The sequence below is a fragment of the Ceratotherium simum genome, chromosome 7, assembly GCF_057802395.1.
Source record: "Ceratotherium simum simum isolate JZ-2026a chromosome 7, ASM5780239v1, whole genome shotgun sequence".
Taxonomy (NCBI): Eukaryota; Metazoa; Chordata; class Mammalia; order Perissodactyla; family Rhinocerotidae; genus Ceratotherium; species Ceratotherium simum.
Window position 1 is genome coordinate 17,204,144 of NC_141906.1, and position 25,854 is coordinate 17,229,997.

Consider the following 25,854-nt stretch of genomic DNA (forward strand, 5'->3'; position numbering starts at 1 on the left):
TTTTACTAGGTCTACACCATTCACTTATATCAAACTCTTTCCATTCACATCCATGGGGTCATGTTCTGCTCAAAGAAATCCCCCCAATATCTGGTTACTTTGGTATTTATTTACAAATTCACACTTTGCTGTGGACTTCAACATCAAAGGGATTAATTAACCCAACGCTGGAAGAGCCTCACAATGTTTTACTTCCCCGTCTCCAGTGGCCATCGCCCACATTCATATCAGTTGACCATATTTGCAGCCAGACCTCGAAACTCATCACTTGAAATCTCCCCACCTCTCCTCTCAGATGCTGCCTCTCCCGTGCATGACCACAGCCTCCTATCCTGCCACATCTCCTAACTCAGAAGAGCCTTTGAGCTCACGACTTAGCCCTTCCAGCTTCACCACGTCCCTTTCCCAACCTTGACTGGTGCAACCATGCACTCACTAGCACCTTGGTGTCTCAGGTCCCCAGCCTTGACAAATGTCAAAATATGGATAAAATAAAAATCCTCTGGTGAAAAAAGTGTGTGTACATATATATATATATATATATATATATATATATGACATAATCATACCAATGGTAACACTCTCCACCTTATACAAAAATTAATTCAAAATGGATCATAGACTTAAATGTGAAACATAAACTATAAACCTTTCAGAACGAAACATAGGAGAAAATCTTTAGGATCTAGGGCTAGGCAATGAGTTCTTAGACTTGACACCAAAAGGACAATCCACAAAAGGGAAATAAGTTGGATCTCATGAAAATTAAAAACATTTACTTTGTGGAAGCCCCTGTGAAGAGGACGAAAAGATAAGCTATAGACCAGGAGAAAATATCTGCAAACCATATATCCAACAAATGACTCTTATCTAGAATAAAGGACTCCCAAAACCCAACAGTAAAAATGTAAATAATCCAATTAGAAAATGGACAAAAGACATGAACCAACATTTCACTGAAGAGAATATACAGATGGCAAATAAGCACATGAAAAGATACTCAACATCATTAGTCATTAGGGAAATGCAACTTAAAACCACACGAGATATCACTGCATACCTACTGGAATGGCTACAATAAACAATAGTGACAATACCAAATATTGGTGAGGATACAGAGAACTAGACTGCTGGTGAGAATGTAAGATGGTACAGCTGATCTGGAAAACAGATGAGCAGTTTAAAAAAAACTAAAGGTACAACTACCCTATGACCCGGCCATTATACTCCTGGGCATGTATCCCACAGAAATGAAAACTGATGTTCACACAAAAACCTATATATAAATGCTGATAGCAGCTTTATTTGTAATGGCCAAAAACTAGAATCAGCCCAGATGCCCCTGAACAGGTGAATGGTTAAACACACTCTGGTACATATATACCATGGAATACTACTCAACCATAAAAAGGAACAAACTATTAATACACACAACAACCTGGATGAACCTCCAAGAAATTACACTGAATGGAAAAAAGCCAATCCCAAAAGGTTACATACAATATGATTCCATTATACAATGTTTGGAATGATAACATTTTAGAAACAGAAGATCAATTAATGGTTACCAGGAGTTAGGTGGGGGGAAATGGGACCAAGTTGGGTATGGTTATAACAGGGCAACCCCACAGATCCTCATGGTGTTGGGACTGTTCTGTATCCTCACTGTGGTGGTGAATACATGAACCTACACAGATGATAACAGTATACAGAACTTAATACACACTCACACACAAATGAGTACAAATAGAATTTGAAGAAATCTGAATAAGACCAGTGGATTGTATCAATGTTAATATCCTGGTTGTAATATTATTATACTATAATTTTGCAAGATGTAACCACTGGGGGAAAATGGACAAAGTGTACAAAGGATCTCTGAATTATTTCTACAATTGCATGTGAATTTACAATTATCTCAATAAAAATTTCAATTAACGAAAAGAAAGTAACGCTCTCCAACTTCTCTCAGGTCCTCCCTCCACTGGTCAGCAATTCTTGTATTCACTCTGTCCATCTATATCCCATTCCCCCACAATATCTCTACTAAGCTTGCTCTACTTTTCAAAAAACCCACAACCCACCTCAGCCCACGTGGCCTTATCCCTCCTCTGAAGAAAGCAATCATCAGGTCCCCCCCGGACCCTCTGTTCATCTTCTCCTACCATTATGTATCAGAGTAAAAGATGTCCCACTCCCTTTAAAGTCTCTTCTGGGTTTTGTTCCATCAAATAAACCCACAATTCATAAATTTTTCTCTCCTACTAACCAAACAGCCAAGTCTCTCTCCTGTCCTAAAATAAGTCTTCCTTTAACTCTTTATGCCCTTCAAGATACCATCTCATGGCATCTCCTTGTGTGCTTGGCCAAACCTCTCCAAAGACTGGGCCATGGTAATGTTCCCTCTCGGTACAGAGGGAGCATAAACTGAAGAATGTAGTTCATTTCCCGTACCCAAACCATCTAAGGACCGTTTCTAATGTTAGTCTCATTCTCTGGTCATTTGTTTCTTTTACCAACTCTCAAAATGTGGTCCTGTCCTCTTGGACCCAGGCTGCAGCCTAGCTCAGTGGCTCTCAAATCTGGCTGATCACCCGAATCACCCAGGGAGGTTTTAAAAATATAGATTCCCAGACCATACTCCCAGCGATTCGGATTCAATTGGTTTGAGTCCGTTTTTGTTTTGCCTTTTTTTTTTTTTTAAGCTTCTCAAGTGCTTCTGCTTTTTCTTAAAAAGGCAATCTCTCCTCTCCCTTGCTCCAGACACTCCATTTGAAATCCACGCCAGTTTTACCACGATACACTGTGAGCCTGCGCTTTGCGGGCCGCTATCACCCCTTCTCACAGCTTTAGGGATCACTTCTCGGATGGTGACCCCCAACTGCCCCTGCAACATCCCCCTGCCCGAGCTCTAGACAGGAATTTCCAGCTCCCTACAGGTCATCTTCATCCGGATGGCCACCCACTACTTCAACACATGACAAAACTCAACTCCTTTTTCCTCTCCTCTCTGCAAACCTGCCCCTCCTGTCTCCACTCCCCACTTCATTTAATAGTCTGACCATCCTCCCCATCTCGCAGAAGCAGAACCCTGAAATCATCACCTCCTCCTTCTCTTTCACAAATCACATCCGGTCAGCCAGTCCTGTTGGTTCTACCTCTGAAACTTCTCTGCCAACACTGCCAGTACTCTAGTTTAGGCCTCATCCTCTCCCGCTGGACCACTGCAATAGCCATCTGACTCGCCTTCGCACCTTCAGAGCTGCATATGAAAACACAGGCTGAGTGACGTCACCTCTCCTGAAAAAATGTAATAGCTTCCCTCTGTCCTCAGAATGAGCAGCAGACACTGTGGCATGCATTCAAGGCCCTCCATGACACAGTGCCATCCCACATTTCCAGGCTCATCTACCGTGACTCTCAATTCTAAGAGGACCAGGGCTGTGCCCAGTGGACTCTGTGCCTTTATCAAGCTGTTCCCTTAGGCCTAAATGCCCTTCCTCTCTCTCTCTCTCCCCTCCATAGCAAGTTTGAACCTAGGCCCCAGAAATCACCTCAAGTTCTATGCAATAGTTCTATAACTACACACAGACATGCATTTTCCTGGGGAGAAGAGCCACAACTTTCTATATTCTCAAAGGAGTCTATAACCCAAAGGCAGGTAAAAAATAAAAAAAAACACTAAGTGGCCTTTTCCCCAAGTTAGCTCAGAGAAGTCTGCCTCTCCGCCTCTGACTCTCTCACTCTCTTGCATTTTCAAACACGACGTGCATTCGCCAATCACAAGCAATCACACTTCCCACTGCCCTACCACCAAGCTATGTCTACCTCCAGTACAGAATATATTTCCTTCCATGTAAACATTGTAGTTAGTTGTATTAACTGACTTGGTTTCAAATGTCAGCTCCATCACTTATTTACTGTGTGACCTTGGGCAAGTAACTTGACCTTGGCGGGCCTCAGCTTCCTCAGCTGTACAATGGGGATAAACACAGTACCTACATCATTGGGTTGTTATGAAGAATAAACAAGATAACACATTCTAAAGCAATGAGCAAGTGCCTAGCACCTAGTCAACTAGGTCAGCTATTTTAACTATTTTATATCTGTTGTCCCCACTCACAGTCAAAGCACAGTGCACGGCCTCAGTGAATGATTTGGGAATCCGTGTCTTCCTGAATCCCAGGGCTCATCCACTGCCACGGCAAAGCTGCTGGAAAGCATAACTTGGTAACAGGTAACATTCTTTTCCTTTTTCTCTCTTATGACAAAGTCTTGAGCCATCCTAATTGCTATTTTTCACCCGGATTGCACAAGGGCTCACACCTTGTGCATAAACCTTTGCATACCCCCCACACATTAAACTTCCCAACCAAAATGCTGATGACGCTGGCTCTGCTATTCTCACAGGAACCAAACTATTTCAAAATCCCCCATTACTCATCAGTTCTGAGGATTTCAGAATTAACCCTTGTTCTACTGTGCCCATTTGGGCAGAATTCTTTCCTACCTCTTGAACTAACACTTGCCCACACACACAGCAAAACCAAGGGTTTCCTCTTTCTCGATCTAGGAAATCTATTAAATATACAAACATCTTTTCTCTTTTTTTTTTTTTTCCGCTTTCTCCCTTTCTTTCTAGCCAGTTCCTCTAACAGTAGAGGCCCTCATGGCTCAGAGGCTAACTCGCCTACCTTTCTTTGTTTTAACCAATAATTCACGTATGCATATATTCAACCTTCTCCATGTGATGAGACAGACAGGGTGAGTCCTCTGTCTTACGGAGCTTCTTGCCTGTTCTAGGGGCACAGCTCTTTATGCTTCACATTTCTAGGCAATTCACTTCAAATAATACCCTGACTCACAGATCGGACAGAAAGAAGAAATCAAGGATGTCACATGATGGAGAATTGGGAAGAATAAGTTCAGCTCAGGCCCCCGAGGGTCACTTTCCCAAGGTCTGGAGATCCAAGGGGCTAGGATTCTATAGCCATTTCCACATCAGGGCCTCTGGGGTCTCCACAGACATAGGCCTCCTTCCTGGTCCTCAAAGATACGTTGTGCAAGTCCACTACCTTACAATGAGATGACCCTGCACTTTCTCCACCAGTTCTCTGGATCAGGAGGAGCCTGGGGACCACAGACTTCAGTCTCTGTCTAACTGATTACTAACTAGTGCTCCCTCACACCTGCCTGTGTGCACTCATGCTGAGGGCCCCTGGTCTGTGCTGCCACCACCTCACTAAAACGACCCTCTTCCCTCTTCTGTCTTGTGCTTCTGTGACGTATGTAAAGGGACAATTCCAGCTCCTGTGCTCCCTGGCTGGCAGGGCTCAGGTCAGCAAGTGGGGAGGACTGGCCCAGGAGGACTTCCTCCTCGCCTTCTCCAGCCCTCTCCACTCAGCTCTCCAGGGCTAACCAGTAGGCCTGGTATCCCAGCAAGAGAGGGGCTGTCCCTGGAGCTGTCCTAAGCAAGGACCCTAAAGACATCTGCTCACAAAGGAGAAAGTCTGGCCCAGCAAATGCTCTGCTTACGCTGCCCATAGGACCCTAGGGCACCAGAATCTTCCAGACATCTTCCTGGCCACCATCAGGGCCAGCCTTGTGATCTAGGATCCTCCCTGCTGCGCTATTTGAGAAGCTTTCTTCCTGCCAGCATTGGGCCAGGTGCCCTGGACATCGGTGGCCAAGAACAGGCTTCCAAAGGCCAAGTGGAAGGTGACATCTTCAAAGGGCCCTCAGACTTCCCAAAAAGCTCTGGCACACAGCCCTGACCTCAGGTTAGTTCTTCCTGTAAATGAACTCCATGAGGCTCCATGAGGGCAGGCCTGTGTCTGTCTAGTCCACTGCTGTATCCCTGACCACCCCTAGCCCAGGGCTGGAATACAAGCGGTACTCAATACTGATTTGTTGAATTAACGTATAAGGACCTCCACCAAGGAAGGAATGAAAGCAGAGTGGGACGAGCCCAGGTCTGGGAGTCAGACAGGCCTGGATGTGAAACTCCAGCTATACCATTTACACTGGTCATACACAAGCCACTTTACTCCTCTTGGCCTCAGCTTCCTCTACAAAGTGGGGATCATCACCCCCACCTCAAAACATTGCTGTGAGCATTAGATGGAGGTGATATGTAAAGCCTTGAACCCAGCTCGTGGCAGAAGGCACTTTTTGTTTTCAGTTCATAGACACTTTTGTGGCTCTCACTGTGTACTAGACACTGTTTAAACATGGTAGGAGGGATCCCAGATCACAATTAGTTTGTTTAATTCTCATAACAATCCTGTGAAGTAGCATCTATTTAAATCCCTTTGCAGTTGAGAAAATTGAGGCACAGAGAAGAAAAAGCAACTTACCCAAAGTCTGATATCTAGAAGTGGCAAGGCCAGGATTCACAACAATTCCAAAGTCCAAAATTTTAAGTGCTACACTTTTCCGTCTCTAAAGCAAGCAGTCAATGACTGTTAGCTCCTGTCCGTACCCTGGTCTGATTATGGGAGGTGTGTGACCACATTGCCAGACCCGGGTTTTCAGCTGCAACAGAAACACACCCAGGAAATCCCATGGTTCACTGTTTTGTTCAGTCTTGCTTTCAACTATGGCCTGCTCCTCTGACATTCAATTCCAGACAAGTCTGCTGATCAAGAGCTTCTCTCCCATCTTCCCCTCCTGCTATCACCTCCACAACTACCCACCAGAAAGAGAGACACACAGCTATGTAAAAATAAGGAAAAGAAAGGAAAGGAAAGGAAAACACAGAGAAAGAAAGAGAGTGCGCTTGCAAGCTCTGAGGAACAAACTGGAAGGTCTCATCCTCCTTTTCAGCATCCCTGAGAACAACTACCTACACACAGGGTGTCCAAGGCAGAAGTAATCTGACCACATGGGGACCAACCACACAGAGTCTCAGCTTCCCCCCAGACCAGGGAGCAGAGAGAGAACTAAGCCATCTCTTCTAATGGCCCAAACCTCATCATAAAGAGAGCTTTCCATTTTTCCCCTCTATAAGATTGCATTTGCCCTACTGCCAACCACAGAGGAAATTTCATTACCAAAATAAATCAGCGCTGCACTTGACCTCACTTCTCCAACGGCTCAGGATTAGTGACATCACAATGCACTCTACAAAAGCTCAGAAATAGCCGAATAACCCCCTCAAGTCAAAAACACTTGGTATTTCACTAAAAGGCATTAAATTATTTTGATTTTACTCCATGGAATCCAAAATGCTTTCAATGTTTTCATTTTCAAAACGCTTAAGAGAAAAAGTATGCTCTTAGGACCTTAAGAAACCTCAGCTCTGGTCTGGTTTGTGTCCTGATTCACGTATGGTGAGATGGGGAACAGGCCAGAAGCCAAGGAACAGTAGCTCTGGCTCCACACTGCTCACATGGCTCAATCCCCGAGTGGCTGGGGCCTCACTGCAGAGGCTTCCAAATCAACCTTCTCTCGCCCTCAAGGTCACAAGCAAGTCACAGGCAGCTCCCAGGCACCTGGGGCAGCTCCTCGTAAGGGGTCCAGTCTCCATCTCCCACAGGCCAGCTAACCACCATGTTCCCTCCCACAGCAGCAGCAGAAACAAAGCTTGTTTGCCAAAGAGAGGGAGTTGAGGGGGATGTTTCCTCTCCAAGGCAGTTGCCTGAGGTGTGGGGGGCTTCGAGGCCACCGCAGCAAATGCATCTCCCACACCCCCAATCAGGACACATGACCCTGCAGTTATAATTCCTAACGCTGCTTGCTCAAAAAGATTGCCACATTTTACACCAGGCTGGTCACCAACAGTCAGTAAATATAATGCTGATTTAAGGAAAAAAGAACCCATGCATCAAGAGCACGTGCTCTCACTCAGGAGGCACTCAGAATCTGAGTACCCTGGGTATTAACGTGCCCCCACAACTACCACCACATGTGTCAATGGACTGCTCACTGAGGTACAAGTCACAAAATCACAGCATGGTGAAATGTACAAGTCTCAAGGACCCACAGACATCATCCACTTTACCCTCTTTTTTGACAGGGGAGAAAACTGAGATGCAGACCAAGGGTAAGACTGTTCAAGCTCACTGCTGGTGGATGACCCAAATCCAAAGCTTCTCACACAGTTCTTTTTCCTAGCCCCCCGCCTCTGCCACCCGCTAACCAACCAGAGCTCTTACACAATTATTTTCACAAAAAATTATTTTGATCATGGAGTTACAGGCAAATTGGTTACATCTACCACAGCTGCTACCTAAAAAGTAAAATCAACAGAGAAGAAAACAAAACTGGAGTTGCAAAAATTAACTTTTGCTTTGAATGATGTTCTCAGCCTTGAAACCTCGCTCCTAAAGGGCCAGTGCCTTTCGCACTCTCCCCCGTGAGAAATGAAGGGCAGCAGTGATTCTTGACCAGGAGGCCCAATACTAGGCCAATATTTAGATTAAAACCATTTCTGGGTAAATCAACGGGAGTCGTACAGGGCAGAGTGGCCCGAAGCCACCTTCACTACTCCTAATAAAATCGGCTTCAAAGAAGGCTCAAAGATTGAAGTGCTTTTCTCTACCTTTAAAATGGGGAGGCTGCATTTTCAGGTATGAAGACAAGACCCTGAAAGCAAACAGACAGGCTGAGGCAGGGCGGCCCAGGAAAGATACAAGCACACAGAAAATGGAAGGCCCTGAAACTTTCTACCACAGCAGCTGAGATGTTTCATCCTGAGTCCATTTCACCAGACACGAAGAAGCTTCTTTGGCTACAAAGGACTACATGAGAGCATAAAACAAACACTGAAAGGTTTGGGTTCTCTCTCCCCCACCGTGTGTGACACTGACAGGCGGAGAGACTCCAATGCTGCAGAAAGCAAAATTTTCCTTGTTTCCATTACATCATCCAAGTTGGAGGGGGGAGGGCGGGGAGGGGGGCACAGCTGGTGGCAGCTGCACTACCATCTGCTTTCTCCTAGCAGTGTGTGCTGGTTTGAGCTGCAGCCTCCTACGGCTCCTGAGAGAGGAGGCACAGTATTAAAGGTACAACACCCTATTATGGAAAAGCTTTCCAATTATTTAGAAATAAATCACTCCCATGATAAGTTAACAACCTCAGGTAGGCTGCTGGGCCAGTTCCCTTTGAGTTTAGGTTATTTGTTTGCAACTCTTTAGACTCAGCTACGCTAGAAACTCTGTCAACTCAACGTGCCCAATTAGACAGGCAGAATGTAAAAGCAACCACCTGCCATCTGCTTCCCAAAAGGTAAGCAGCCAAAAAGGACAGGTCTGCAGCTGGAAGCATTTACAGAAAGAGCAGGGGATGCCCAACTCAGCACGCAGGGCCCAGACTACCTGGGTACATGCTGCTGCCTTTGGCATCCCAAGCCATTTGGTCAAGCCCTCTTCGGCACTCACGGAGTTTCTTTAGAACACCCTGTGAGGCATCCCTTTGTAGAAGGGGAGACTGGTGAGAGCAGCCTGGGGAGGCTAACGCCTTGTCTGGCCATTCAACTACAAACTGGCAACAAAGCAACAAACTGGTGCTTCAAGGGTCTGATCGAGCCCACACACATGTTTTATCTGCCCTGTGCAGGGTTGTGTTAAAAAAAAAAAAAAAAAGGCTGGCTTTTAAAAATGAGTGGATTTTATATATAAACATCTAGATTGCTAGCTCTTCCTAGAAAAAAAAAAAAAATCAAGCGATTTAGCAGCCCAGGCCCCCGTCAGTTCTCTAGAGCTAAGTGGCAGCACTTCTTTTCGATTGGGAATGCATTTTGAAAAACTAGTCCCCACATCTGGTGTCTGCATATGACACTGGAACTATCTATGTTCCTACCTGGACCTTGAGAGCTTTTGATATAATGCCACTGACCACGGAGAAGGAAAAACCCCCAGGGAATAATTTCCCAATGGCCCTTTATTGACTCTCCTCTTTAGTCAAGCTTTAGTCCCTTGGATGGCCAACTCAAATTCCACAAAGATCATTCAACCCAATACAATGATGGAGCTCAATAGAAGGCTACCTGCAATGATCCCTTACTACAAAAGCAGGTTGCAGCCATTTCAAAGCAGCATTCCAGACCACTTACCATACATCTTGCCTTCGTCTGATAAGATGATTTTCCTCCTCCCACACGGTGGATAGATAGCCAAGGCTTCCTGAAAGCTCTGCTCAATGTCGGGGCTCCAGACCCCTTCGGCATCGTTGTCAATCGGCTTATCTGCAGAGTCACTCATCCTTTCCATGTTTTCGGCAGGGCTCTCACTGCCGCTCCAGCTGCTAGGCTCAATTTTGGCGGTTGGATTTTCCAAGCCGAAGCCTGGAGCCTTTTCAAGAAAATAAACCTAGGAGGGAAATCAAAAGATAGTATGATAAGGACGAGGTAAAAACCAACATACTGCTCGTGCTAGTTTTACTGCACATTCTTCAGCTGGCAGCTTTGCTTGGAGAATAACTCCTAGCACAGAGAATATGGAATTCTGAAATCCAAGTGGCTTTCTTCCTTTATGTATCATGTTAGGCACTCAACACAGAAACGCAATGGCAGGCAGAAGCTGGATAGTCTTCATAGAGAGAGGAAGTTTTCATCCGAGAACAGTACCCACTCTGAGTTGCAAGTTCGCAGTGAATCATGCAAAACCATTTACTAAGTGCCTACTATCTACCAGGAGCACTTTGCTCAACGATAATCAAATCTCCATAGCAGAACAAGTTGTTTAAAAGAAAATAAAGTAAAACAAAAGATGTCTGCCTCACTGTGGCAATTGGCATGGTAACTCTAAAATGTCAAACCATCCCAGCATTTGTCACTGAGATCGCCAAGATGCAACATGGTGGCAGGATGGAGGAAGAAAGGAGGGAGATTATTTTGTCACCGCAAATATTCATTCTACTAAAATAGCAATACCGGCTGCCCTGGAACTGCTATTCTATGGCATTTCTCTGTGGGGCTCCTACCCTGTACAGTCAGGTCACACTGCCACACTCAGCTTCTAGACTGTAACCTTGAAGCAGGGACCAAGTTGGCCCCATTCCTGCCTTCCCTGCAACAACTACAAGTGGCCAGCACATCTGCAGAAAAGTTTTACACCTACATGGAGCACTTCATCTGGTAACCTGCTCAGAATTCCTGATCACATAAAAACTGTAGGGGAGACTTTCATTTATTTTTCTGTTGCACTGAAGATTACAGAACCAAAAGAAATCTTTCTCAAAGATTTATTCCCCTTAAATTATGCATGTAACCTCTGGTCATAAAGGGATAAGCTTTCCAAACAAATGTCAACTTGGCACAAACAGCAATGGGAAAATGATCTAATCCAGTACCCCCCGCTGTCTGCACACTAACATATCAATATTCCTTTGTTGAAAAGGCATCAGATCATTAATTCAAGGGCTTCCCAAAAAGGGGAGAAGAATTGCTCCTGGGGATCGATCAAGGAGGGGAGGCATAGGACCTGAGGAGGGAGAGTTTAGTGTGACCACCGTGCCATCCCCTTCCGCTGCCTCAAGTCCATGCAACATTACAGCAGAGGCAGCCAGGAGGGAAGCAGATGCTGGCAGCCCCACCAGGCACCAGGGACGGCTCCGTGTTCCAGGGCAGTCACCTGAGAGCAAGCAACCTGTCTTCTTTCCTTCTGTCTCCCAACTGTATCCCTTCCCCCAGTCCTCCCCCACCTGTGTGTATCAACAGAGCCCAGGTGCAGAACCTCTGAGGCACATGAACGTTACACAACTAATAGTGCAAGCAGTGGGTGCTTTTGGCTTCATATCCTGACAGCTTTTTAGATTTGGCAGCACCTGGATAAAGGAAACCCTCGGGTTGTCTGCTTTTAAATGCTGACACTAATCCATCATTCAAAGAACTTGTCAGCAAAATATTTACTACTTCTTACCAACACATGTACAGTAACACAGGACTTTAAAAACCGCCAAATGTTGAGGTATAAATTATGCCACAAGAAAGGGTTTTGTGATTGACCCCCAGATGAACTCTACGATGCCTGCCGTGTGGGCCTTTTGAATTCTCAAACTATTACATTTTTTTGTTGGGATCTAGGAGTCTCATAAAATTCAAGCCGAACTGTACTCTACTCTAGAGTCTGTTCTAGCTCCAAAGCGGTTTATTGGAGAAATTATGAGAATACAAGGGAACACTGTGAACACAGGCTAGTCCATCTTCTCCTCCTCTCCACCTTACCCAAAACAAAATAAACAAAAACAGAACAACAGACACTTCCAAAAACGCAGGCCAGTCCCTGAGCTCTGCGCAGCTCACGGCAGTATGAATTCACTCCAGGGAGTCACATTTTAAGATAAACAGTACATGTGCCCAGCAAGCAACTACTGGGGCAGAGGGACGGAATCCAGGCAGTGAGGGCCAGCTGAAGGGAATGGGGGACATTTATTTGTCTAAAAAGAACATTACCATATAACTGAGAGCCTCAGAGTCTTCAGACCAAACACACCAACACCCTCTAATTCAATGCTTGAAATTTCCTCTAACACTTCTCATCAACTGATCATACAGCCTACGCTTGAACATCACCAATGACAAGGAACCCACTACCTCCTCAATACTACTTTGTACTGACATGTTGAAATTCTTCCATCTATTAGGCTAAAACCCAGGTTCTGGTTAACTTCTACCCACCCAACCCTTGAGGGTCTATCCATCCTCAAAACACTCATTTAGGTATGACAGGAGCAGATGAGATCGCCAAGGCTCCTGTGTTCCAGACTAGACATAACTCGCACCATCCCTCTGCCCGGCCCTCATGAACGCATCCCAGTTTGTCCACAACCCTCAATAAATGATACTCAGAGGTGAACCTATGATCCATAAAACCTCTAAGCTCCCAGACTCCAAGTGCTGTTCCTGAATTCCCTCTCTTGTGCAATGGGTTTAGGAGCTAAAAGCAGGAGCTTATATTTATTCCTATTAAATTCCATTATTTTTAGCCTTAGCCTATGGCTCAAAGCTGGTAAGATCTTTCTGAATCATAATTGCCAAGCTTACTGTCTTTAGGCATTGAGCAACTTCTGAAGAGCTGTCTGTCACATGGGGAGGGTATAGACCCATTCTTCAGAAGTTTCAAAGAAGATTCTGGCTCAACAAAAGGAAAAAGTTCCTGCTAGTTGAACTGTTCAACAAGGGGTGGACTGCCTTATAAGACAGGCAGCAGAGTCTTGCAACAACCCCTTCAAGTTACCTCTAAGGCTAAGAGTCACAAGTCCTTGGTTGTTTGGGGAATGCAATATAAACTAGCATTAATTGATTCACCTACTTAGTAAGCACAGGTACTGTTCTAAATGCTCATATGTTTTTATTCATTTACTGCAAAGGGAAGAATGCTGTGTCCAGGCTCTAGCAATTTAGTCAACTGGAGCTCAGCAGGATGGAATTACCTACTGTGGACAAGGGCCAGGACACAAAACCAGAAGCTACCAGATATATACAGGCCCTCGGTTTTACAACCCAATTGTAAGATGAGGTCCTGTATGGGCAGAGTTTCCAATCACAAGACTGGGGCTGGCTGAGAAAAGCTCCCCGTACTGGATACTGAAATAACCATTCTGGCATTCCATCCCTCAGGTCCCTTCCAGCCCAGCTCAAAATCCACCTCATCCTGGAAACCGTCCTTGTATATAGTGGCTCAGAGTATCAGCCTCACATTAGGAGTACCCTGAAAATGTACGAAATTGGTTAACTACCACCCAATCTACCTGGCTTCCAAATATATCGCAAGAAGCACCTGCTTACTGCCAACAATAAGATCTAATCAATTGAATTATGTAAAGAATATCTGTGCCTGCAGAGCTGATGTGCTCACCTTCTCATCCTTTGAGCAAGGGAGGTAACTTTCACTCAATTCACTAAATGAAGGAGAACACAGAATTGGGGGGTGAGGGCAAGATGATATTAAGGCTCAAACTGATCTGAGTTCCAAACCTGGCTCGCCCACTAGCCATGCAGCCCAGACTAAATTAGTTAATCTCTCAGAAGCTCAGGTTTTATTTGTAAATTGGAGAGCATAAATTAAATTCAATCTCAATACAGAAAAATCTTGAAGGGGTGGAGGGTTGCCATAAAGATTTAGTGTGATAATGAGTGAAGGTACTCCGTCATCTGTAAAATCACAAACAGATGTTCATTTATTTTCAGGTCCTTCATCTCTAGACAATGGTACGCACCTTGTGACACCCAAACACCTACTGATAATGAGATGGTAAAGAAATGAAGGAGCTTCCCTAATGGTTCCCTTTGGGAAATAAATTTACAAAGGATCCTCTTCCTTAAGGTCTTCAGATGATTAAATGGAAAACCTAAATTGGTAACAAACGTCTTTACTCCTAACACTCATCTAAATCTGAACTTCCATTCACAGGTTCAATAATTTTCATATTCTTCTGGAAAGTTTGGTTCAGGGAATAATCCTAAACCTACATGAACGCCTAAAAGGAAAGAGAGAAGGGAACTCTTGTTTGTTGAAAATATACCGTGTATCATGTAGCCCTCGTGTGCCTTAGTTTCCATCACTAACACTTTCCTTCTTTTTTCTGAAACAAAATTGTATATTTTTTGTAGGAAACACTAAAAAAATAATTAAATGAGATGAAAATATGAACTGCTATCCCAAGTCCCTTTTTCAAAAAACTTATTTTTTACTCATTGCAAAAATAACAAATATGACTTTATAAAAAACAAAGTCCTCTCATAACTCCTTCTATATAAGAGAGTGGTAAATATCTTTTCAAATCTTTTTCTGTTTCTTAAAATCATACTAAATACATAAGGCTACAAAAATGAGCTCACCGTGTAGATACCATTTTGCAACCTTTGCTTTTTTTCACTTAACATCATATCTTGGACATTTCCCCATATCTTTTATTATTTATTCAATTTATTTAAACTAAAAACAAAACAAAACAAAACAGTTCACCGATTTCTCCCACCTACCTCCTCTAGCAACCATCAATCTGTTCTCTGTGTCTATGAGCTTGGTTATTTATTTTAGATTCCACATATAAGGGAGATCATACAGTATTTGTGTTTCTCTGCTTGACTTATTTCACTTAGCATAATAGCCCTGAGGTCCATCCATGTTGTCGCTAATGGCATAGTTCATTCTAAACTTTTAATGGCTGAATAATATTCCATTGTGTGTGTGTATATATATATACACACACACACACACACACATAGTTTCTTTATCCATTCATCCATCAATGGGCACAGGTTGTTTCCATATCTTGGCTATTGTAAATAATGCTGCAATGAACATGGGGTGCGTATATCTTTTCCAGTTAGTGTTTTCATTTTCTTTGGATAAATACCCAGAATTGGAATTGCTGGGTTATATGGTAGTTCTTTTTTAATTTTTTGAGGAACCTCCATACTATTTTCCATAGCGGCTGCATCAATTTACATTCCCATCAACAGCGCACCAGGGTTCCCTTTTTCCACATCCTCGCCAACACTTGTTATTCCTTGTCTTTTTGATAATAGCCATTCTAACAATATCTCATTGTGGTTTTGATTTCATTTCCCTGATCATTAATGATGGAGAGTATCCTGTTGGCCATCTGTATGTCTTCTTTGGAAAAACATCTATTCGGATCTTCTGCTCATTTTTCAATTGGATTGTTTGTTTTTTTGCTATTGAGTTGTATGAGTTCTTTATATATTTTGGATATTAATTAGCCTCTTATCAGATACACGATTTGCAAATATTTTTCTCCCATTCAGTAGGCTGTCTTTTCATTTTGTTGATGGTTTCCTTTGATGTACAGAAGCTTTTTTTCAGTATGATGTAGTCCTACTTATTCATTTTTGCTTTTGTTGCTTTTGCTTTTGGTGTCAGATTCAAAAAATCATCACCAAGACTTATGTCAAGGAGCTTACTACCTATGTTTTCTTCTAGGAGTTTTATAGATCTAGGACTTAAATTCAAGTCTTTAATCCATTTTGAGTTAATTTTTGCATATGCTGTAAGATAGTGGTCCAGTTTCATTCTTTTGTATGTGGCTGTCCAGTTTTCCGAACACCATTTATTGAAGAGACTGTCCTTTCCCCATTGTATATTCTTGGCTCTTTTGTCGTAAATTAACTGACCATATATGCATGGGTTTATTTCTGAGCTCCCTAACCTGTTCCATTGATCTGTGTGTCTTTTTTTATACCAATACCATACTGTTTTAATTACTATAGCTTTGTAATATAGTTTGAAATCAGGGAGCATGATGCCTCCAGCTTTGTTCTTCCTTCTCAAGACTGCTTTGACTATCAGGGATCTGTTATGGTTCCATACAAATTTTAGGATTGTTTACTTATTTTTGTGAAAAATGCCATTGGAATTTTGATAGGGATTTCACTTAATCTGTAGATTGCTTTCGGTAGTATGGACTTCTTAACCATATTAATTCTTCCAATCTATGAGCACAGAATATCTTTGCACTTACTTGTGTCTTCTTCAATTTCTTTCTTTAATGTCCTGTAGTTTTCAACATACAGGTCTTTCACCGCCTCGGTTAAATTTATTCCTAGGTATTTTATTCTTTTTAATGCAATTGTAAATGAGACTATTTTCTTAACTTCTCTTTCTGATAGTTCATTATTAGTGTACAGAAACACAACAGATTTCTGTATATTGATTTCATATCTTGCAACATACTGAATTTGTTTATTAGTTCTAACAGTTTTTTGATGGAGTCTTTAGGGTTTTCTATATATAATATCATGTCATCTGCAAATAGTGACAGTTTTACTTCTTTCTTTCCAATTTGGATGCCTTTTATTTCTTCTTCTTGCCTAATTGCTCTGGCTAGGACTTCCAATACTACATTGAATAAAAGTGGCAAGAGTGGGGCATCCTTGTCTTGTTCCTGATCTTACAGGAAAAGCTTTCAGCTTTTCATTGTTGAGTGTGATTAACACTTTCTAAAAAGCTCCTTTTTTCCTGAAACTCTCCCCAGCCACACTATAATGAACTCTAAAAAGAAACGTTACCAGTGACCCAAATATTCCTGCTAACTGCCCAAACAGCCACACTCCCTGAATGGATCATTCTTTCACAATTACTCACTGACACTTCAAGAAGGGTAACATGAGTACAGTGGAATGACATCATATGTATATTCAACCAATACACATTTTAATATAAAAGCCTAAGGGAAGTAGGGGGAGACATAGTCAAATGCAGGTGCTTCTGACTAATTCTATTCAAGGAATGTATACACAAGGGGTATGACATAGGACACAGGAATCTGCTGCTCCCCTCACCTTAATTCCTGTGGGTCTCTCATAATGTAGACATCTCACCCACTTATGGGTGATTTAAGAGCTCTTAAATAAAAGGGTTAGTTTTAACTAATCCTCATGATTAATGAAATGCCACTGAACATGAGGGTCACAAAAAAAAATCCATACAGCTTGTTTTAGCCAATGTCCTAATACTCTATGAGGCAACAGGAAAAGAGCTAGACTGGGAGTTAGGACTCTGTCTCTACCTGAGTAATCCAGGACCACATGGCACTTGTAGCCCCCCATGTGCCTCAGTTTCCATCATTAACTCTGAAGGAGGCCAACTTAGTCATTCAGTACCTTGTGTTCCCAGAGACTCTACCTATAATAGAACTTAGTAAGCTGGTTTATTATTGCTCCCCCAGCCACACCCCAATGTCATTGAGGGTAGAGACTGTTAGACTCACCACAGTGTCCCCAGCGCTAGTGCAGTATCTAGCATAATAAGTATTCAAAGAAAGAGAGAATGAACCAACAACATTCTCTGATAACAACGTGACTGAACTTATCATCAAGCTTTCCCTGAGAAGGGGAAGAGTGTCAGCTCCCTTCCCACTCCTCACCCGGACTCCGGCCAAGGTTCTAATGAGTAGTAAGAGCCCCAGAGGAAATCACCAAATTAGGAAGATATAAGGGGACAGACTTAAGCCAGGCACAGTTTGGATAACCAAGAGTTGGCTGTCTGATCCAATTTCTTACTTATTAATCATGATTACTGACAACAAATAACCCTTCTGTGTTAAAGGGATAAATATGGTTTGAGTCCTCTAGGAGGTAAGCTACTTCTACCAAAACATTATTTTGCGTGGAATGGTAATTTTTGAGATACAATATTTTACCTTCTCTATATCCCTTTTCTTTTGGCCACGAGAAGATGAGAACCAGAAGACAACAGCTCTAAGAAAAGCTATAAAGGAGGCAAAGTGATGAGGGTATAAAGACCAGAAGCAAAAAAGATGGCCAAGGAAGAAATTCAAAGAAGCGAAAAATGGTAACAAAGAAAATTTGGGTGAGTAGGTGAATGTAAAAGGCAACATAGAGGGAGTGGCACTGAGAGGAAAGCTGAGAAAAAAAGATTTCTAAGAGCGAAGGAGAATGCGGAAGCACAGGTGGGATCCATTTTAGGGTTTAAAGAAAGAGAATCACGGGGTTGGAATGGTATTTGTAGTAGACGACTCAACTAGGCATTTGATGGCTCGAAGGTCACTGTGATCTTAATAAAAGCCCAAATTTTTCTAAGAGAAAACCTGCCCTCCAACAAAAAGACTAGGGACAAAGGTGCTTTACTGCCAAAGTGAACTGGTACCTCGAATCCAGATTCAGCCTTCTCCCAATGAACCAGGTCTCAAGCACAATGCCAGAAGCTTTCACCTACAGGATCTTATTTAATCACTACACTACCCCCGTAGACTATTATCCCCACCTTTTAGGTCCAGAGGCCTAAATAATTTGACTAAAGTCATATACTTAACAGAATTTGAATCTAGGAGTCATTTCTCCAGACAGAATGCACATTCCATGGGAATATCAGACTCACACTATATCCTCAATGGACAGTGAGCTGGAGGCTGGATTTCCAAGGGACAGAACGTAGGCGGTGCTGAATTCTCAGCTCTGTCCACAACTGACACCATCAAGCACAATCTAATTAATTCCTAATGAATAGTGATGACACTGACTCATCTCCCTGGGTAGTTAGGAGGAATGTCAGGCACTAATGATGGTTAACCACTTTTGCATACGTAAAGGGAAGCGAGTTAACATTTTCCTGCCATTTCAGACACTAGCCAAACTTCCTAATAAGTGCCCTAAGAAATACAGATGAGGATCGGCAGCCGGGATTTCGAAAACAGCCCCCAGAGAGATGGAACCGCATAAAGTAAGTCATTGTCAGAGAGAGAGCAGAACTCTCAGGGAATGCTGACACTGAGAATTGAGGCCACTTCTGCCGTGCAGCCAGTACAGCCAGTGAGACTTGGTTGTCACATGCTCCAAAAGCCAATAGGTTCTCTCTAATTTCAGCAGGAAGGAGTGGATAATTACTCCTTCTCATTTTAGAAAATCACTTCCATATCAACAGGATCCATCAACAAGCCAATATCTGTTCACCAAGCCCCCGACGCTGAGCACCCCATTAAAGGACTTAGCATCACCCTCCTGAGATTCCCTGATTAATTCTCTGCTCCATCAGCCCTAAGCACTTGCCCAGGTGACAGCTCAAGAAAGGCTCTGATTGATTTCATGCTATGCAGCTCTGTATTACCAGCCTTCAGGGGAATCACCTTCCCCATCCCCTTAATGAATCTGTTAGCCATTGAAAACAGAAATTCCTGCCTCTTCCTTTCTCCCATCATCACCAGCAGTCAAGCTAATCACTGCTCTCCCTCATCAGTCGACTCCTTCACAAGGACAGGGCCATAGACTCAGATCCAGGCAGTCTATCCTATCCGACCATTCCAAAGTGAAGGCTTGATAGCAAGACAGTGCACTCATAAGGGGACCACGAGCTAGATAACATGACCTGCAGCCTGAGTCATGGATCCCCGGGTGGTGGACAATTTAACCTCAGGAAACACATTTCAAAACCAGAAACAAGCTTCTTTCCTGCTCTAAGATAAAAAATGCCACAAGAGTTAGCAGTAAGTAGCTATCAGTACGCATTTCAAAAGGAAAACATGTAGGCCCTTTCCCAGGTTTAACAGTCAAAGAAAACCCCAAAATTAACTCTTCAATTCCAATAAGTCTGTAGAGTGAACATACACTTGAGGTAGACTCACCAATCATAATGCTTACTAAACACAAAGAAAACAAATACCAGGAAAATAATACTCCTTAGTCACTGAATTACGGGTAACATCACTTTCTTAGTTGGTAAGATTCACCATCAGATTACCATGATGCCTTAGCATGTCAAATGACAATGAGTACAAATTAAAAATCAAAAGTAGAGTTCTTGCGGCCAGCCTGGTGGCATAGTGGTTAAGCTTGTGCGCTCTGCTTCGGTGGCGTGGGGTTCGCAAGTTCGGATCCCAGGCGTGGACCTACGCACTGCTCATCAAGCCATGCTCTGGCAGGCGTCCCACATGTAAAGTAGAAGAAGATGGGCACAGATGTCAGTCCAGCGCCAATCTTTCTCAGCAAAAAGAGGAGGATTGGCAACAGATGTTAGCTCAGGGCTAATCTTCCTCACACACACACAAAAAAAGTAGCTAGTTCTTATTTTAAAAGATATCAACACGCAAGATAAATACATACACTGCATTTGGCCAAACTCTAAGACAAGCATTTCAAGAGAGTCCATCTCAGCTCCACGCCTGAGGAAATGCCTATCAGTGGGCCTCATACAATCAGAGTGCTGCTGGTTCCTCGGGTGGCAAGTCTACAGGTCATGCCTGCAGTGTCATCCTTCTTACAAAAGGCCAATGGAGACTCACTCAGTTTTACAGTCTGTTGCCAGCCAACTTCATGGTATGTTGGCTCTGAACTGACTCCAAGTCCCAGCAGCTGACCTGCCCAGATGCAGCTGCTTTGGCTGATTCAGAATTCTAATTCTGCTCCATCGGGAAAGGCCCTCCCTGCTCTACACGAACAAATGGGCCCAGGCCTTCTTCTCCAGCTTCCACGGCTTAGGGTGCTTCTCTCATTCTGGCCATGCCTCCATCTACCCTGGAGTATTTAGACAGCATGCTGGGCGACAGACACAAGGTAAATCCACAGTTCACTTCAGACTGGGTCATAAGCCAATCAACAAGGAAAACTGGAATGCAGATGGCATTTTAAAGTGCAGAACTGTGAAGTCCAAGCCCTGCTCTGGTTCTTCTGCAAGGAGCACTGGCATTCAAATGCTAAGATCCCATGAATCCACACAGGTCTCACTGGCACTCACATTGGAGGATCCAAAATCTAGGCTCCAATATGCCTAGAAGGAAAAACACTCCTCTTTCCTGTCAACTTAGGGTAACCAAGAACACTATTCACAACGTTTTGTTCCCTTTCATCCTCTCCGCCATCAAAAATCAGGATATCCCTTTTTTGTGTGGGTGTTGGGTCTGGACTATCCGCCTTTAAATACCCATCCCTAATGGACTGAGCATACAGATCCCGATACACTACCCAAATCACACATGAGTATTTTTTGAGTCCCAAAACATGATCATAAAACTCCTCGTGAGCAGAAATAGAGCTGGTGTGACCTCTAAGACCAAGGACAGTGGCAGGTAGCATTAGAACACTGGATAAAAGTGGGAGAAGACAGCACAACAGGTAGAACTAACCTGTTTGTTCCCATACCTTTCTGATCCCACAGTTACTTTAGAGGAAGTTTACCGCAGGAGCTCTGAATCAACTGCTGTTATTGAATTACGCTTGCATGTGATGCTATCAGTGTACTAAGAAACAGCCCATGAATCAGTCACTGGCTTTACCCCCAGGAGGTTGAGGATGTCCCTCATCACATCACAAGATTGCTCTTCACAAAGATCCCAAAGGAAAGTTCAATAACAAAACACCATGGTTTTTGCCTTGTGGTCAACTGACGAAGCCTTGGCTTTACTCAATGGCCACCAAGGCACCGAGCCACACTGGCAGGCCCGTCAGAGAAGGCACGGAAGTGATATGGTTGGCAAGTTTGGTTTCATTCCCAAATGTACTTTAAGCCCTTACCTCTATCTCCTTCTTTTTCTTCCTTCCTTTCCCCCACTTTTAATTTACGCTATTTTACAGCCTTGCAAGCTGCCTTAAATTCATTCCAAAACAAGACAGGGTAGAAACATGAAGGGGAAATTATTTCTGTTTTCTAATCACCCCCTTCACCATGTCTCCCCACCCATGTGCCAGGCACTAGAGAGATGGAGATCAATAAGTATACTACCCTCCCTGTCCTCAAGGAGCACCCTTCCAGCAGTGAGACAGACAAGTGAGTGAATTATCCTTCAAGACTTCAAGCCCCTCAGCTGGGAAGCCTGCCCTGCGCTCTCCCGCTTCCTCCTCCTCCGTATTCCTGCAGGGAGCACCTTTGCTCACCAGGACAAATGAACTCACCTCATTCCCGCATAGGAATGATTTGTTTATGTGTCTATCACCCTCGTGGGTCGGTGAGATCTTTAAGACTTAGGTCCACGCCTTCAGTCATTTTTCTCTCCTTGGCATTTAACAGAATGCCTGGCATACAGTAAACGCTCCCCCAAAATGATAACTGAATGGACGCCTAAAATCATGAGTCCTTGGGTGAATAAATGAATGAACAAGTGAATGAACACTAAGATGTCAAAGGAGGAATAAACGAAGTGCTATTGGAGCACAGAAATAGGAGCTGATTCTGTTTCTCGAGTCAGCAAGGGCCTCACGGGAGGGGACGCTTCAGCTGGTCTTGAAGCCTGAGTAGGACTGACCAGGCCGATTATGAGAACACACAGGGAGGCCTGTTCAGAGAAAAGCATCCGTGGAGGGGACATGGTGAAGAGACGCAGAGCAAGAAAGCCGAAAGGCTGGAGCAGAGGCTGAGAAAGTCAGCTCAGCCGGTCACAAGGGGCCTCACACGCCGTGACAAAAGGTTTGGACTGTCTCATACAAAGGCGACAAGAAAACACTAGCAACATAAGGAGTGTGCAAGCAACTCCTGGAGGAGTGTGTGTGTGTGTGTGTCTGTCTATTTGGTGATGAAGAACAAATAACTGTATAAATTTGGAGTCAGAATTTTTTAATCAAATGCATTTTCAGTATGGGTCCAAGGCCAGAACAGTTCTCCAGATAAATTCAAGTGCTACAATGCTGCACATCCCTTAAGCACTCCCAATTTATAAAGGCGTTTTAATGCACCAAAAGACAGTGACCGTCTATACTGGTGGGCTTATTTAAACAGCCCAGAGCCACAGGGTTCACTCCACCTAGTAGCCGGTCACTCAGCTCTTCCAATCAACGCTCATCAGACTTCATCTCCCAGCACTCCACATTATCTCCCTGGTCCCCAAAGAGGGCTGTGTGCTGACAGTCCTGCCATCCCCAAACCTAGCCCAGGGACTAGACCATTAGGCTCACACGGAGACACAGGTGTCTGTGAAGGGCCAGTGTGCAAACGCCAGCAAATGGGGACACAAGCAAATGTACAAACTAACCAAAAATATATGACACTGCTTGTTCACAAATGTCCACTGGCCCAATGTTACTGAAGAACCGAGTCCCCACCCTTCAAATGAGATATACAATCTGCCATTTAATGATGACACAGTGATGGAGCAGCTGCAAAACAGGTCTTACACTGAGAGGGATGCAAATTCAGGAGCCACTTAGAGCCTCACCCTCACCTCCATCCCTGTCCTCCAAACTTAAACCTGGTCCTTGGTTCATACCCAGTCTAACTTCAACAGGAGAAAGAATCTTGGCACTTTGGCTGAAAACTGGTTGAGGCAGGGTGAGTAACTAGTGTTCCCCCTTTGGACAATAAGCCACTCATTCAAATTAACAAACACTACTTGAGCACCTACTGCGTGCTCGGCACCAGCTCTAAGCAGTCCACAGCACAGCAAGGGCATGCAGTGGCGCAATCCCCCAGGCAGAAAGACATATGGACACAAAGGCTGAGGTGCCCAGTTCTGAAATCAGGCCTCAGCTCTCCTGCCTTCACTTCTGCAGGGTCCACGTGCTCTGAAGGAGAGCGTCTCCACCCATCGGACTCTTTCCTCCTCACCCTCAGCCCCCCCACTCCAGTTGTATCAAGTGAAAAAGGCAAAAGGCCACCACTTGATTCCATCAACAATTCTCAGCTCCCCAGCACACACACAGGAGGAGTCTCTTTAGGGCAAAAAAAGGGGGAGTGGTATATATTTCCTTCCAGGATCTCTTCCTCCTACAGATTCTGCTAACCTTGGTAGAAGAATGAGGAAGGCTGAATCTTCAATTCCTCTCTCTAATTAAAATGTAATCCATTTCCAATTACACCTACAAGTGCCCCTAAGGCCCTCCCATTCTCAGGCTCTCCCTCTCTCAGACATTCAGGGTGTTGACTCCCTCTCAGTCCAAGCACCTATGTAGGATGCAACGTGAGCCCAAAAGGCCCAAAGACGAAGCACATAAACCCAAGCCCTCACATTAAGGCTGTGACTAAGCCACACAGACCTGGCATACTGGGCGCTGACACCTTCAAAGTCACTTCTCTGTCTTAAGGATCTGTCTCTAAAAGTGCCCATAAAAATTCAAAAAGGATTTCTCAGGTCCTGGGTAAGGGAACCCAATACCACAGCCCCTCTGAGAGATTCTGCTACTCGGAGAACCTGGCTGAAGCAGCACCCAAAGGAGGGCCGGCATCCCAGGCTTCTCCCATCCCTTCCGATGCAACTTGTCACCCAGAACGTCCACTCAGCCCCTCATCTCTCAACTGTATCCCGTCTGCTCCTCTCCACCCCCACAAACCTTGCTCCTGTCTCACGGGCAGGACCTCACCACCTCTCTCGGACCTGAGCTGTCCCCTACATCCTCGCACCACCACCACTGCCAACAACCTGGTTCTGCCAGGTTCCCAAGCCCAGATGTACATCAGGATGACGCTTCTTAAAAACACAGATCCCAATACTGGCAAACTGAATACAGCAATACATTTAAAAGATCCTACACCACGATCAAGCAGGATTTGTACCAGGGACACAGGCATGGCCCAACATCCGGAAATCAATCAATGTGATACACCACATTAACAAAATGAGGAATAAAAACCATATGATCATCTCAATAGATGCAGAGAAAGCATCTGACAAGATCCAACATCCATTTATGATAAAAACTCTCAATAAAATGAGTATAGAAGGAAAGTACCTCAACATAATAAAGGCCATATATGACAAATCCACAACCAACATCATACTCAATGGGGAAAAACTGAAAGCCATCCCTCTGAGAACAGGAAAAAGACAAGGGTGCCCACTCTCACCACTCTTATTCAACACACTACTGGAGGTTTTGGCAAGAGCAATTAGACAAGTAAAAGAAATAAAAAGAATCCAAATAGGCAATGAAGAAGTGAAACTCTCACTATTTGCAGACAACATGATTCTACATATAGAATACCCTAAAGAATCCATCGGAAAACTATTAGAAATAATCAACAACTACAGTAACGTTGCAGGGTACAAAAATCAACTTACAAAAATCAGTTGCATTTCTATACTCTAATAACGAACTAACAGAAAGAGAACTCAAGAAGACAATCCCATTTACAATCGCAACAAAAAGAATAAAATATCCAGGAATAAATTTAAACAAGGAGGTGAAAGACCTATACAATGAAAACTATAAGACATTATTGAAAGAAACTGACAATGACATAAAGAAATGGAAAGACATCCCATGCACATGGATTGGAAGAATAAACACAGTTAAAATGGCCATACTACCTAAAGCAATCTACAGATTCAATGCAATCCTAATCAGTATCCCAATGACATTCTTCACGGAAATAGAACCAAGAATCCTAAAATTCATATGGGGCAAGAAAAGACCCTGAATAGCTAAAGCAATCCTGAGAAAAAAGAACAAAGCTGGAGGCATCACAATCTCTTACTTGAAAATATACTACAAAGCTATAGTAATCAAAA

The 25,854-nt window shown here is 43.7% G+C and overlaps 1 protein-coding gene across 8 annotated transcripts in view; it reads right to left on the bottom strand.

Moving 5' to 3' along the window:
- Positions 1-25,854, bottom strand: part of TEAD1 (TEA domain transcription factor 1) — a 255,710-nt gene that overhangs the window by 162,095 nt on the left and 67,761 nt on the right. For all 8 annotated transcript variants that reach the window (XM_087433191.1, XM_087433190.1, XM_087433194.1 and 5 more), the window contains one exon: positions 10,055-10,310. In XM_087433191.1, the coding sequence (XP_087289317.1) occupies positions 10,055-10,211 (157 nt within the window). In that variant the 5' untranslated portion in view covers positions 10,212-10,310. Of the gene's footprint in view, positions 1-10,054; positions 10,311-25,854 lie in introns of those variants that run through there.